This window comes from Ammospiza nelsoni, chromosome 24, assembly GCF_027579445.1.
Source record: "Ammospiza nelsoni isolate bAmmNel1 chromosome 24, bAmmNel1.pri, whole genome shotgun sequence".
Lineage (NCBI taxonomy): Eukaryota > Metazoa > Chordata > Aves > Passeriformes > Passerellidae > Ammospiza > Ammospiza nelsoni.
In genome coordinates this window covers 7,247,281-7,262,705 of record NC_080656.1, presented here as the reverse complement: position 1 = coordinate 7,262,705, position 15,425 = coordinate 7,247,281, and the positions used below count along the sequence as shown (strand labels likewise).

At 53.1% G+C, this 15,425-nt stretch overlaps 1 protein-coding gene across 1 annotated transcript in view; it reads right to left on the bottom strand.

Annotated features, from left to right (window-relative positions):
• Positions 1-7,290: 7,290 nt before the first annotated feature.
• DSCAML1 (DS cell adhesion molecule like 1) overlaps positions 7,291-15,425 on the bottom strand; it is a 99,126-nt gene continuing 90,991 nt past the window's right edge. The window contains exons 25-33 of the mRNA XM_059488324.1: positions 13,891-14,079; positions 12,953-13,240; positions 12,713-12,868; positions 12,572-12,602; positions 12,120-12,238; positions 11,842-11,994; positions 11,456-11,650; positions 10,764-11,075; positions 7,291-7,742 (exon numbers count right to left, since the gene is read on the bottom strand). Of these exons, the coding sequence (XP_059344307.1) occupies positions 7,291-7,742; positions 10,764-11,075; positions 11,456-11,650; positions 11,842-11,994; positions 12,120-12,238; positions 12,572-12,602; positions 12,713-12,868; positions 12,953-13,240; positions 13,891-14,079 (1,895 nt within the window). The remainder of the gene's footprint in view (positions 7,743-10,763; positions 11,076-11,455; positions 11,651-11,841; positions 11,995-12,119; positions 12,239-12,571; positions 12,603-12,712; positions 12,869-12,952; positions 13,241-13,890; positions 14,080-15,425) is intronic.

Here is a 15,425-nt window from a genome sequence, read left to right as displayed (position 1 = left end):
TTTAGTTTACTGCATACTCAGAGGACACAGGGCAGTGCTTCCAGTCAGGGGTTTTAGAGGGGACCCCACAGCTGTGGTTGCTGTGGCCCAAGCCATATCACTGAGTCCATTCTGTGTTTTGGGAGCAGCATGCATTAATGGTGCAGGGAAATGCCATTTTTTAAACAATAACTCGGTTTGAAACGTGCTCCTTTTTCCTGTTAAAAGCCGGGATAGCAGCTGTATCTGGTTTTGTATAAATTAAATCAACATGAGCCTGTTTTGTATGATGCTGGTGGTTGTCACAGTGTTTTGTTGTAGCTGGGTACCCAGCTGTACTTACCTCTCACATCTCCCTCTGTCTCTGGGCTCTCTCATGTTTTCTCTTGTCAAGGTCACTTCTGGCAGTTCCCAAGACCACTTAAGCTCGCTGGGGCTTTGTTACCATTATTCTTTCAAGTATCTGGACAGGGTAGCAAACGCAGAGGCAGAGAGAAGAAAGCTGAAAACCAAAACTACAGAACGCAAACAAGGCATCGCTCTGGCAGCCTGGCACCCGTGAAAGATGTCTCACTGCAGCTTGGCTGGGGCTGCTGCTTTCCCCTGGCTCTGGGAGCAGCCAGGAACTGTCCCAGCAGTGTGCTGGGTGCTGTGGGACCTCTGAGTAACACTCACCAGCAGCTAGGGAGGCTTGGTGATGTGTTCTTCCCTTTCTCCCATCTCCTGCTTGTCCTGTGGGAGCTGGGGAGGCACAGGAGGAGCAGGGTGTGCATCAGGTGAGGCACAGGAGGAACAGGTGTGCATCAGGTGAGGCACAGGAGGAGCAGGGTGGGCATCAGGTGAGGCACAGGAGGAGCAGGGTGGGCATCAGGTGAGGCACAGGGGGAGCAGGGTGTGCATCAGGTGAGGCACAGGGGGAACAGGTGTGCATCAGGTGGGGAGCAGGGTGGGCATCAGCTGCTTGGGCACAAGTGGAGGCTGGTAGTTTCATCCTCAAAAAGAAAACAAACCACCACCAGGCTTTTTTGCCCCAGTTGCTGCTGTGCCTGAGCTGCACTGGTGTCTTTGCCCTCTGGAGAGCTGGGTAGGAGCTCTGGAGGCAGCACAGTGTCCAGGCAGGCACTGCTGGGGACAAGGCTCCCACCCCAATGCCGAGCAGTTCAGGGAGGTTCTGGGACATCCCAAATCCCAGCTGGAGTGTGGAATCCCCCTGGGTGGTGGTCCCCAGGGAGCAGGTGTGGGCTGGGCTGTCTGTCTGTCCCTGCTCCTGGAGCAGAGGATTTGCCTTTCCTGGAATGCCAGCGCTGTCTGTTGGAGAAACTCTGCGATTAGGAGAGCAAAAGGGCAGGGCCTGATTACTTCACAGGCTGAGCAGGGCTGTAAGCTCATTAAGGGGCTTGGCCTGTGCCTGCCCGAGGAGGCACAGCTCAGTGCTGCTGCTGGAGGAGCTGGAGTGCTGCTCGCAGAGCCCCCCAGCCCTGGCCATGCTGGGCACCCTGATGACAGCGCTGTTCTTCGTGGTGAGGGTGGTCAGGCAGGTGAGTCCTCCCAGAGGGAGCCTGATCCGCTGCAGTGCTGCGCTCACCTGCCTGGGGCGGGCACAGGGGGCAGCAGCTGCTGCCTGCCCTGCTGGGAACGGCTGCTGTGCTCCTAAAGCACCAATGCTGGCACTGCTGTGCTCCTAAAGCACCTGGGCAGGAGGGTGGGAGCGCTGTGGGGTCACTATGGGTGGGGAGGGCTTGGATCTCTGGTGCTGAGCAGCTCTTTCTGTTCCTCTCCCGTGCTCTTCCCTGCTGGAAAACCTTCCCCGTGTGCAGCTGGGGACCAACCTGTTCCGTGAAGAGCCCCTGCCCTACCTGGTGTACCAGCCCCTGCCCTGGCAGATCCAGTGCGTGTCCCAGAGCCGCCGCACCAGCCGGGACAGCGAGGTGAGGGAGGCTGGCACAGGGAGGGGAGGGAGGATGGCACTGCCGGGACAGCCAGGTGAGGCTGCTGGCACTGCCAGGACAGCCAGGTGAGGTAAGGGATGCTGGCACTGCTGGGACAATGAGGTGAAGGATGCTGGCACTGCCACTACAGCTGGCTCGGGGTGGCAGTGCTGCTGCAGGGGCAGCTGTGAACTTGGCAGCCTGCAGGTTTAGGTAAGGGGGAAATGTAATGCCAAGAGGGCAAGGTAAACTGGAAAATGTTGGAGAGGTATTTGCAGACAAATTCAAGCTTATTTTATAAATGGAAATATCCCCTGGATGACCTGGCAGCCCAGGAGCTGCAGGCTCATGTTGTAGGGGCTGTCTCCTTACTGGTTTGAAATCAGATCCAGTGAGGATAGCCTGTGCCAACATCCATGCACATCCAGTGAGGACAGCCTGTGCCAACATCCCTCCGTGGGCTGCAGCATCTCAGAGCTCTGGGTTTGGATGCAGAGCTGTTTCCTGCCTCTCCTTGGAGGTCATTTCATAAATGCAGATGAATTAATCAGTGCTCTTTAAGGAAACAGCAGTGAGCATGTTGCACTTTCCTAAAGGGAATGGAGAGTGGAAGGGTTCCTGGCTGGCCTGAAAGGGACTGCCCTCACTGCCTCTGCCTGGGATAGAACTAACTTTTCTTTTATTTCTCTACCTTCCTAGAGAGGCAGGAACTCCCGGCACAACAGCATCTACTCGCTTTCTGGAGAGAAAGGTGAGTGTGGCACAGGTGGGAGGCAGGGAAAAACCCCAATAAACACAAGTAACAGGTGGAACTCGTGGCTGGGACTGTGGGTGCAGCAGAAGAGCAGGCATTGCTGTACCTGCATCCTTCTTGGCCTCTTTCTCCTTCCCCAGATCAGTCTGTGACACTGTTAAGGGGTATTTGATGATGAGATATTTGTTAGTGTATGCAGCATCAGCCAGTGAAGGTGCCAGTGCTGCAGGGCTGAATTCAAAACCCCAATGTGTCTGTGCAGACCCCAGCTCCCCTGGAAACCTGCTCCATGACTCACCTGGGGCCGTGCTGTCCCATAAAACAGCCCCTTTCTCCTGCTTCTGGGAAAACCACCTGGCATTCCCCCTCCTCTCTTTGGGCCTGTCTCGAGGCCCTGCAGTGCTCAGCAAAGAGGATTTGAGCCTTTCTATTCTCAGTGCTGAGCGGATCACGGGCTGGGGGTGCCACCCTCCCCACGGCCAGGAGCTCTGCCCAGCCTGGCTGGGCTGGGGCTCACTGCAAACAGGGGCAGCTCTGGGGGTACCAGGGCCGAGGGCAAGTCTGGGGGTGCTAAGGGCAGGTGACCCCCTTGGGCAGGTGTGGGGGTGCCAGGGGCAGATGAGCCCCTCGGGCAGGTGAGCTCCTGGCACAGCTGCATGGCCAGGGCTCACCCTGCCAGTCCTCAGCCTCTGCCCCTGGGCATGGTTCACAGCTGGCTCTTGTTGAGCAGGGCAGGGAGGAGCCACTCCCTCCTTTATCCATCCTTTTTCCCTGCAGTTTCTCTGAGGCAGGGAAGGGAGCTGGGCTCAGGTGGCAGCGTGAGTTTATTCAGCAGCATCTGGCCCCAGGATTGCTGATGGCTGCTCGGGGGGTGCTCAGCAGTGACACAGTGGCTTAGAGGAGCACCGCTGAGTGCCTTTGATGCAGTTCCTGTTGAATTTCACAATACTTCCCTAATGCCACATTAGGCAGGAGTGGGGAGGGCTCCCATTTGTCAGCGTGAGAGCTTTATTGCTGCACGGGGCCGGGCTGGCTCCTAATCTTATTTGTGTGTGCGAAAGTAAGTGAGCATCCTACGTGCTGATTAAACGTGGGGAAGCTGCTGCCTTGGGGACTGGGGCTGGGTAAATAGAGGGCTTAGCCCTGCCAGGGAGGCTGGCCTTTGCTCTGCCTCCTGCTCCCTGCTCCTCCTGCCCTGGGATGTCCCTGTGAGCTGACAGAGCTGTGGTTCCATGCTGTGAGCCCTGCAGCAAGGACAGCTGTCCTGTCTGGGGAATGGGGAGGCCACTGACCCCGTGGGGGTGATGCCAGAGCCTGTCCAGGGCTGCTGGCACTGTCTGTGCTCACTGTGACGCTCTGTTTGCCCCCCAGGCGACGTGAGCCCCGATGGCAGCAAGGAGAGCAAGGTCACTGACCCATCTGAGAGGGCAGCCATCACCATCCAGACCCACTTCAGGAGGTACCAGCAGCAGAAGCAGGAGAAGAAGTAGCCACAGCAGCCCCCTGTGGCCTGCCCTGTCCCTCCTGTTTGTGCGTTCTGTGTCCCAGAGGCGTTTGGGGCCGTGGTGACCGTGAGCCTGCCCCCCGTACGTAGCTCCTGGTGCAGGTGTAGGTTCCCTGCCCTTGTGCTGGTGCTCACAGGGACTTCTCGGTCCTGCTCAGTCCTTCCCCAGACGGCATCCCTTCGTGGGCCAGGCCTCAGCTGCTGGGGACAGGGTGCACAGGTGACAGCACACCCGGCAGCCTTGGCCAGCCCTTGGGTGATGCCGTGAGCCCCAGCAGCTGTGGGGCTGGGAGGGGGTCTGCCTGTGCAGGCTGGCCCCTGCCCAGCTGGGGCTTGTTTCACCCCAAGGACCCTCCCCTGTGCCTCCACCTCCTCCACTCTGCCTCTGGAGCTGGGTGGAGCAGTTGCCTTTGTCCCCTGCTCTGTGGGGCCAGCAGAGGGGTCAGCAGGGTGTGTGGGGCCAGCCTGGGGTGGGGCATTGCCAGGGGAACGTGCTGCAGGCCAGGAGGGGAGCAGGAGGTGAGCTGGGAGCTGCTTTTACCTTTCCTTGGGGTGCCCTGGTTCCAGAGCAGGGACTCTGTGTCCTGAGGGTGACCCCCCTTTCCTTCCCCTGACAGCCCCCTGGCAATGCTGGGGTTGGGTTTGGAGCCCACCCAGCCCCTGGCCTGTCCCTCTGGGGCATTCCTGAGCTTGGGGCTTCTCTGCTGATGGAGGGCAGAGCTGAGGGGGCTGTTCTCCTTCCCATCCTGCTGTGGTGAAGGGCAGGGGGCTCCCTGGGAGCAGGGGGTGGCAGGGGCTCAGGGGGACTGCTGGAAACTCGTGCTATGTCAAACTGTGCAGGGCCAGGGCTTGTTCCTGCTGGGGAAGGGAAGGGGGGGATCCTTGCTGAGATGTAGGAGGAAATCTGTACCAGCCAATTCCAATAAAGTTCTCTTAATCTCTGTTAATCTGTTCCTCTTTTAATTTGCTAATCTGTTTACTCTCACGGCTGAACATGCTTGCCATTTCTTGCCTCTTCTATTTTCCCCTTCTATTTCTATTCTAAGCCTGGGGTTGGTATTTTGGAGGTGCTGCCTGGCTGTGACCCTGGTTTAAGGGCTGGGCACTTGGTTTTCTTTAGAACCTGTGTTGTGTAATGGTTTATAGATGTTATGTGCTCTGATGCCTCCCCACCAGCCTGGCTGGGGAGGGTGGTGCCCCTCTCCACATGGGATCTTCCTTGACAGAGGCTGGCTCTGAGTGGTACCTGAATAATGGCCAAAAATTATAAACAATGGGCGCAAGAAATTGTCTCAGCAGCTTGTTTCTCAAGCCCCAGAGGGGAACAGCTGCCAGGCTCTGGCCAAGGCACCTCCTGCTCTGCAGGATTCCAGGAGTTACCTTGGTTAGGAAGAACCAGATGGCAAAGGAGGATTGCTGGCCAGCGTGCCAGCAGGCTGGGAAGGGCACTGCAGAGCTGCAGTAACATCACTGTATTTGCATGTCATTTTAATTTGGGTACTCCAATTAAAAAAGAAAAAAAAATCAAGGGGAGAGAGAGGTTGAAAAAAATGACCTCTGCAGTGCTTGATTATAGCTGATGAATTAAACCCTGTCAAGAGCAAAAAAAAAAAAAAAAAAAAAAAAGAGAATTGTACAAATCTGTGTGTAGATACTCCAACTGCTTTGGGCTAAAATAGGAAATGGATCTGTTTGTAAGGAAAGAGCTGGACCCAGCTGGCAGCCCGCATGGATGGGAAAGTAATGGAAACTTGAGCTTATAAATTACAGGAAAAAAGAAATGAAAGTGCAGTTAGTTAACTACACCTCAGACAGCACCAGAAGCTCCTCAGAAAGGGGAAGTTCTGCTTTGGGTAGCTGAGGAGTTAATAATGGCCTGAGCTTTTTTTTGCCTTCGGAGCAAGTAAGGAGGGCTGGCAGCCCTGGGGTTTCAAGTGCTCTTGTTTTCACAACCTTGTATGAAAGGGGGAAGTAGCATCAGCATTTCTTTGGTCTGATTTTGGTGTGGCTGGTGGTGAAAACTAAAGGGAAAATAATAACAAATCACGGGGTGAGGCGGTGCTGGGTGGTTCTCTGTGCTGCCCTGTGTCCTGGGGCACCTGTGCTGACCTGAGCAGGAGGTTTTACCAGGATTCATGGAGGCAGAGACACCCGGGGCAGGGCTCTGTGCTGCATTCCCCGGGCTCCAGGCTGTGCTGGATCCACCACGATGCGTTCCAGTGTGACCAAAGACAGCGAGGCTGCTTCTCCTGCTCCCAGCTGGGGCTGGGACACATCCCAGGGAGCAAGACCCTGCCTGGAGCAGCTGCTGTGCCTCGCGGGATGCTGGAGTCACCCTGCACTTACCAGGTGAGCTGCCAGAGCTGTGCTGCGGCTCCCGAGGGTCTGGGCAGCCGTTCACCCCTCTGGAGCTGGGCCAGGATTCCTGTTTGGCACTGTGCTTTGTCCTGGGCTGGAGCTGGACTTGGTGCTGCTCTCTCAGTGCTGTGGCACACTCCTTCTCCATGGAACTGTTCCCAGGACCCTGCTCCAGTTCCTGACCCTTCTGCTGCCCCACAGCTCTGCAGGTGGCTAATTGCCTTATTTTTCTTTAATATTCAACCCCTTCTCTTAGTATTTCTGTACTTTGGCTGTCCTGAGCTGTCCCTCTCCATCCTCCTGCCCCAGCCCTGCTCTGCCTGATTCCCTGCTCACTTCACAAACGCCCCACATATAAACATAACCTTTATTGCACACAGCGCTGGGTTTTTTTTCATAGAAAAAGGTATTAACACATAAGCATTTGCAAATTGAAGCAACTCCTGCTGTTTTCAGAACAGTAAAATAGCATGCAATGTCTCGGAGACGTTCCTTTTTTAAAACCACCGACAAGATCAGGGAGAGAAAAAAAAAAAAAGTCGCTGAGTCTTTCCTTGTGCCCCTTTCAAAATGATGTGAAATATATATATATGTTTACATATATATTATATTTTTAAATCTGTAACATCAAATTCTTTGTGCCCTGGTTTCTTTTTCTGTTCGGAGAAGAAGAAAATAGCTTCATTTATACAAAAGAGTCCGTTATGTACAAGTTTGTTAATTAAATATAAACGGCGCGGGGAAACGAGCAGCATCCGGCGTCGGCCCTACACCAGCGTGTAGGACTTGGAGTAGGCTCCGGCGCCCTGTTTTTGAGACCTGCCTACCCCCGACGTGCTCATCTCCAGCAGCGAGTCCCTGGAGCCCCCCACTTTGGAGTGCGTGGGCACCCGCGCCTCGGCGGCGGCACCGGCGGGCACGGGGGGCTCGGCGGGCACGGGGGGAGCCGGGGCCGTGCCAGCGGCGGGCGCGGGGCCGGCCGGGCCGGGCATGGGGAGAGTCCTCTGAGGTAAGGTGGTTGCGGCGGAGGCCGGGGGAGGCAGCCCCAGGGGCTTGGCGCCGGGCTCCAGCGTCATGTGCCGGGCCTGCGCGTGGTACGCCCGCGCCAGGTTGCGGATGGAGGCTTCCCGCGGCGGCACCACCGGGCACGGCTCGTGCGCGTCGGGCTTGCGGAAGAAGGCCTCCGACTTGACGTACAGCGGGAGGTTGCAGTAGTCACCTGCCGAGGGAAGAGCGGGCAGGTAAGGCTCTGGAGAGACCCTATTGCCTCCCACCCTCTGGACGTATTGGCATTGGGCTATGGAGAACCTGTGCTGTGGAGAATGAGCTGGGCTACGGAGAACACATTGGACTATGGAGAACATGTTGGGTTATGGAGTACATGGGCTATGGAGAAAGAGTTGAGCTATGGAGAAGCTGTTCTAGGGAGAACCTGTGCTACAGAGTATGTGTTGGGCTACAGAGAACATGTTGGGCTATGGAGAACCTGTTCTACGGAGAATGCGTTGGGCTACAAAGAATGTGTTCTATTGAAAACGTGTTCTGCTACAGAGAACCGGTTGGGCTATCGAGAATCTGTGCTATTGAAAATATGGAGAACCTGTTCTATTGAAAATATGTTGTGCTACAGAGAACATGTTGGGCTATGGAGAACCTGTGCTACAGAGAATGTGTTATTCTATGGAGAACGTGCTGTGCTACACAGAACAGGTCCTGCTGTAGAGGGAGAACGTGTTGTGCCGCAGAGAACGCGCAGTGCTATAAAGAATGTGTCACGTAATCATCCCAAAATTGTCCCACTCCATGCACCGCAATGCCTGGGATGTGTCAAGCTCTAGTGCTCAATGCTGTACACAGTGTCCTGTAATGTATCATGATGTAATAGTGCTAATTATAATGCTGAATGTACAGTGATAGATGTTATCCTGTGAGTGATGCTGAATGTACAGTGTGACAGTATTACAATAATAACAACAACGTGATGCTGAAGTTCTGACACAGGACAGGCACAGATCCCATTCTGTAAAGGACAGAAATGCTCCTTATGCTCTGTGTCCCACCTGCACCAGCACCCAGCAGAGGGATGTGGTGTGTCCTACACCCAGCTTTACTCTGCCAAGGTGAGTGGCTGTGCTGCCACAAACCACAGCTGCTGCTGTGCTGTGTTATGGCATCATCTATAGTTAGTGCCCTAATTTAGGGGTTTTATGTCTATGTATGGATAACCTGTGTTGTTATATTGGCTGTTATCGGTGTTAGAGGGTTTTATTTCTGTTCTATTACTGCTGCCTTTGTGTTCTACAGCATCACCTCCGGCTGTAGGGCCTTAATTTAAGGATTTATATGTCCATAGATGTAAAGGTCTGTTATTAGTTTGCCTTTTATATTTGCAATTTATAACACCTCTAGGCATAGAGCATTACTCCTTTAATTGTATATATTGTGCAGTGTGTGCTGTAAGGGCACGTTCCTCTCTTCACAGGATGTGGAGAGAATGTATTGCAGGATCTGTGGTGTTAATATAGGATACAGCACATATATAGATATGGGATTATATGTATTAGTACCTTAATTTTAGGAGTTACGGTTATATATATACAAATTTTGGTCTATATATACAAATTTTATATTTAAAAGATAAACATTATTTATATAAAAATAAATATTATATATAATAAAATAAATATTATAAATGAAATATAAAGTTATATATTATTTATATGAAAGTGTACATAAATCTCTATATAAATACATATAAATTTCTATAATAAAATAGAAAAACTTTACTATATAGATATGTACATTAATCTATATATAAATATATAAAAATTACATATAAGTATACATAAACCTATATATAAAAGTATAATTTTTATGGAAATATAGAAATTGCTATATGAAATATTGAAATTTATATATCAATATAGAAAATCTATATTAAGAATATAAAAATTATGTGTCAATTTAGTTTATATAAATGTATGTATTTGGAAATAAATTTATAAAAATATATAGTTAAATATATATAAAATATATATTTTTATATAAATAAAGCCCTGCATTATTATATTGTCTCTTGCAGGTGTTCTATTGGTTTTACTACAGCACTATTGCCTTAAAACTTGTATGCTTTATTATAGGTTCTGTAAATTCCTTTTTTTTAAGGTTACAACAGTGTTACACCTAATATACTCTGTGCTACTTAAACTATGCCATAAAAATATGTGGTCTAATTTGAGGAGAAAGATGATCCCATTATATTGTGTGTTATATAATCAGTAAATAAATTAACTATCAATTCCTACCTATGTATTTTTTATATATCTTCCAAGTGTTGTTCTATTTTGAGGTAATAAAACTCATGGGGGTGGGAGATTGTCAGGGTTCTAGCACTAAGGGTAGGGGAGAAATACTGAGGAATACAAAGGAATGCTGATGAACACTAAAGCAAGGGGAAAAATACTGATACACACTGAAAAATACTAAAAACAAGGCAGGGAAATACTGAGAACACCAAAAAATGGGGAATGTACTGAGGGTCTGGGGCAGTGCCGAAAAATGAGGGGGGAATAACAAGGAATACTGATGGATATTAGTAAATGGTAATGAATATTAAGGAAGGGGAAGGAAGAGTAAAGAATAGCCAGGGATACTGAAAAATGGGATGGAACACCAAAGAATAGAAAAGAACACTAAAAAAACCCAAAAAAATAATGAAAAATATCAATGAACGAGGACAGAACAGTAAGGATGCCAACAAACAGGAAGGAATTCTCAAGAATGGGAAGGAATAGTAAAGAATAGCCAGGGATACTAAAAATGAGAAGGAATAATTAAAAAAAAAAAAACCATGGGGAAATATCGAGGGATGTGGAAAAAACAGTAAGGAATGCTATGAAATAGGAAGGAATACTGAAAAATGGGAAGGAACAGAAATACAGGGGAAAAAGTACTAAGGCATGGGAAGGAATACTAAAGAATGGAGAGAAATATCAAGGAATTGGGCAAAAAAATACCAGAGAATGGGTGGAATACCAAGGAATGGATGGAATGCCAACAAAAGGGTGAAATACCAAGAAATGGGGAACAATATCAAGCAGCAGAGAAAGACCATTACAGCACAGGGAGAAACACCAAGAATGCAGAGGAATACAGGACTGGGAAGGGCTCCCAAGGATTTTGGGAAGCTCTGGGGCGCTGAGGAAGGGCAGGAACCCCCAGAGATCCCACGGGAACCTACTCTTGCTGGCGCGGTGCGGGATGGGCACGGCCACGCCCTTGCCCCGCTCGCTGTCCTGGGGCTTGGGCGGGGAGGCGGTGAAGCGGCAGATGCCGGGCTCGGACGGCGTGCTCATGGAGGTCATGCTGTCGGCGTTGTCCGTGGTGCCCGTGGTCATCTGGTCCGAGGAGCTGTCGGAGATGAAGCACTCGGTGATCTCGAACTTGGCGTGCTGCAGCTGCTCCTCCAGCTTGGCGTGCTCGTAGGCGCGCGCCAGCTCCTCGTAGGTGGACGAGGCGCTCTCCGTGGACACCATGCTGTTCCGCCCCTTGTCTGTGGGGAGAGGATGTGTCACCCACCTGTGGGCTCTCCCACGGTGGCACGAGAATGGCTTTGTCCAGGTCATGGGAATGCCCAGGCTGTCCCTGCTGGGGTATACCTGGCCACCTTCAAGGGCAGGTTGGACGGGATATAGAGCAACCCGGTCTAGTGGAAGGGTGGAACAAGATGAGCAATAATGTCCCTTCCAAGCCTTCCAGCTTTGGTTTTAAATGGTTCTATCCGTTCCCATAGCTGGGCATCACCCTGTAGAACCAAGTCATGGCTCCACAACCCCACTGATAAGTTCTGCAGTCACCCTGAGCTCACAGTTTGGGCTCTCTGTGCGCCCCAAAGCAGCAGATTGCCGCCAGGGAGGCAGTGGCCCTGCATACCTGTGTCCTGCGAGAGGCTGGCGCTGTAGCTGTCACTCTCAGTGACTGTGATGCCATGCTGGGAGCCCACTGTCCTCCAGTCCGAGGTGAGGGTCCGTGCAGGGGTGGACGCCTGGCACTTGGTGAGTGTCCACTGGCTGGAGTAGCGGTTACGGGTGCTGTGCGCAGACTTCACACTCTTCCTCGACACGGGGTCTGTGGCACAAGGGTGACAGTCACGGTGAGTCCCTTACACCCAGCATGCTGTCCCCTCTCCCTGGAGCACAGCTTATCCCTTCTACCACCCCAGCAGCTGCCTTTGGGCACAGCCACTGCTGGAGGACATTACCCCACCCCTGCCCCATGTGTACAGCCCCAGCACAGCCGGCCCGGCCCCACACACTCACTGGTGCCGGGGCGGATGTCGGACATGTCGATGAGGGGCCCCGTGTTCTGGATCAGGGCTGGGTGATGCAGAGAGACGCCCGTGCAGAAGCTCTGGGGGTTCACTGCCTGGCTGAACTCTGTGTCGGTCACCGGGATCGTGGCTTTGTCATCCCCTGTGCGAGGGAAATGGAGCTCAGATCTCCCTGGCCAGGCACTGTAGGCACCTGCTGGCCCACAGTCCATCCATGGGAGCCCAGCACTCTGGGGAACAGGGGATGGCAGCTTTGCCTGTGCTTACCCAGCTGCTTGATGCCCTCCTTGTCCTCGATGAGGAGCTGCACGCGCGGGATGTCGATGTGCAGGCGGGGGCCCTGCGGGGGCCCCTTCACCGGCGTGTCAAAGCTGCGGTTATTCTTGCTGTGAGGTGAGAGGGGACGCAGGCCCGCCCATTACCGGCGGCTCCAGCCTGCCGCGGGCTGGGGATTGCCACCAGCCAGCCCACCCGGGGCTCAGCTCTGCCCTGGCAAGCTCCAGTGTGGGTGTGAGACCCTCGGGCAGGCAGGAGCAGCCAGCAGCACTGGGCTGCTGTGCCACAGAGTCACTGCCACAACCCTCACAGGTGTGCGCGTGAGAAGGTCTGAAACTGAGTGAGGGCTGTACCCGGGCTTAAAAGCAGCCACGACCAGCCCCAGCACCACCTATTCCCTGCCTGCCCACCCAGTCCCAGCCACAGGCAGGTATGACACTCACCTGATCAGCATTTCTGCCAAACTCTTCGCATCTGTGCAGGAGACACAAAAATCAAGAATTTTTTTGTAAGGGAGCAGTTTAGGGCACAATGAGGAACACAATCTGGGGTCCCATGTGCTGTGCCTCTGAACCCCATCTCACCTCGAAGCCTCTTCAGCCGCTTCTCCTTCCTCTTCTTGCGGATGATGAAGAGCAGGGCCACTCCCAGCGTGGCCAGGATCACGGGGCAGGCGATGGTGAAGAGCTTCTTCACGTCATCCCCTTCCCCTTGGGCAGACTTGATCGGGGGGATGGTGCCTAGGGCACAGCAGGGGCGGGTGGGCACTCAGCATGCCGTGCCCTCTCTCTGGTGTCAATCCCCCAGCCCGTGTCCCCACTCACTGCCGTCGTAGTCCAGCGTGGCGAACTGCGCGGTCTCGTTGCCGCAGCCGGCGCTGTTGCAGGCCTTCATGCGCAGCTCGTACCAGGTGGCCTCGCGCAGCTCGGTGAGGAACACCTCGCTGGAGCTGTTGGTGCGAAGGCTCTGCCACACCCAGTTGCCCTTGGGCCGGTACTCCAGCACGATGGCAGTGATGGGGCAGCCCCCGCTGCTCCAGCCCTGCAGGTTCAGCCTGGCGTGCGTGGAGTTGATGTGCGTGAAGAGGTGCTGGTCCTTGCTGAAGGAGGGCTCTGTGGGAAGCCACAAAATAAGAGGGTTTTGGGAAAGCTGCAAAAGGCAGGCCTCAGAGACAGCAGAACTGTGATTAGAGCTAAGCAGCAGCCATGAGATAGGTCAGCAGAAAAACTGTTCAAAAAGTAGAAAAGCGAGGGCAAATAGAACAATGGTCTGTGTATTAAGGCTTGTCTAGAATAACTCCCTAAGCTACAGAAAAGTTTATCTAGCAAGATATTAGGAAGTTTGAAGCTTAATAATGGAGCTGTGTGCATGGTGTTTTAAGGCTTACAAGTAGGTACTGTATTCAAAATAAGCAAGCATTGTTTTAACCAAAGGTAGGTGTGCTTATAGTGGTTGGATAGAACTACTGTCAACGTGCTTTTGCTTTGTGTGATTGGTCAAAAAACTCATAAAGGGAGTTGTAACATTGAGTTCTTGGTCTGCTGCCTGAGATGTGAGCTGCTGGCATCTTCCCATTGTCATAACCATGTAATGAGACTGATGCTCAAATAAACAGCTCAAGGCACTTCCACAGCAGTCCCGTCCTGTTTGTGATTTGTAAATAGCCTCGAGCTGGCGATAGGCTCTGCGGGACAGGAGCTGTCAGGAGGGTGGGGAGGGGACCCAGGGACACCAGGGCAGGGACACCAGGGGCCAGGCTCACCCCTGCCGTGGGTCTTGGCCTCGATGATCTCGCTGATGCGGCCGGCGCCCACGCTGTTCTTGGCTGCCAGCTTCACCTTGTACCATGTGCCACACTTGAGGCTCTCCAGCTTGAAGGAGCGCTCCGAGGAGCTGATGAACACGTCCTTCCACTCCTCGCTGTTGTCCACCGAGTACTGGAGCACGAAGCCTGTGGGAGCAAGGAGGGGATCACCTCTGGGCACGTGGGTGAGGGGAAGGGGTTATGGCTGGCACAAAGCTTGTGCCCACATCCAGCACAGCTTTGCAGTGCCAGGCCACCCATCACACACCAATTCCTGCACTGCTCTGTGCTCATGAGCCGTGGTGGAACCTGTCTGCTGTGCCCATCACACAGAGCCAGGCAGGAGTGTGGGCACACCCAGAATCTCCTGAGAGCTCTGCCAGCGCCCCTGGTCACACCTCGCCTGCCCCCAGCACGCCCAGGATGGCCCCACTGCTCATTTCCACACGCTGTGATTGACTGGTGCGAAGCTATTAAGGGAAAGCCGGAATTAAGCAGCTCCCTCGGGAGGCTGCAGGGAAGTTGCTTCTGTCATTGCAGACCGCCTCCTCTCCCGTGATGAGGAGTATTAGGAAGCACACTGTGTCCTGGATGAGCAAACCTGTTACACTGCCATCAACAAGGCACCTGGAGATGGCTGGGATTCCTGGGACAGCAGGGGACACAGGGACAGCCCCAAGGGCATTGGGGCATCTTGGGACAGCACATCCTTGCTGCCCAGCTGTGCTGACCAAACTTTCCTGGTGCACTGATAGATTTGGCTATTTCTGCAATTCTGGCCAATTCTCAAATAAAAATAGCAGGGAAGAGCAGGCTTCCTGCCTTGCTGTGTGCATAATGAGCTGCACAAGGCAGGGCTGGCAGGATGGCCCCGGTGCCAACACCACCCAGTTACCACCGTGGCAATGCCAGAGGGTTCAGGTGAAGGAGCTCTGTGAACACCCAGCTCCAGCTCGGGCAGAGCAGTGGGGACACTGCTCACACCTTCCCACCACCGAGGATTCCCTGTGGATGGTGACACCAGGAGCTTCCCAAAGCCGTGGGCATGTGATTGCCAGCAGTGTCAACACCAGCCCTGGCACCCCCACACCACCCACCCTGGTGCCTGCCACTGCTTATTTATTTATTTTGTACATGCGGTGTGTTTTTAATATTTCTAATCCAATTATAACCAAATTTATCAACAGAGTCCGCTGGAGTGAAAGGCTGCTGGCTGGGGAGATTTGCTTGTAATTACTTTCATGCTTTTAATTAATTGTAAGCGAGGTCTCCTTCCTCGCTCCCCGCTCCCCCCTCCGCACGCAGCTGTTTCATCCTATAATTCATGAGATGAATCAGAGCAGAAAGGAGACTTGGGAAAGCTGGGATGCTCCTGGAGCCCTCCCAGAGCCCCCAGCCTGTCAGGGATGTGGGACAGCTCCTGCTCTGGTGGGTTCAGAGTGGCACCAATGCCAGGAGACACGGAGCAGCTCTGGGGCTGGCCCTGGCCACCA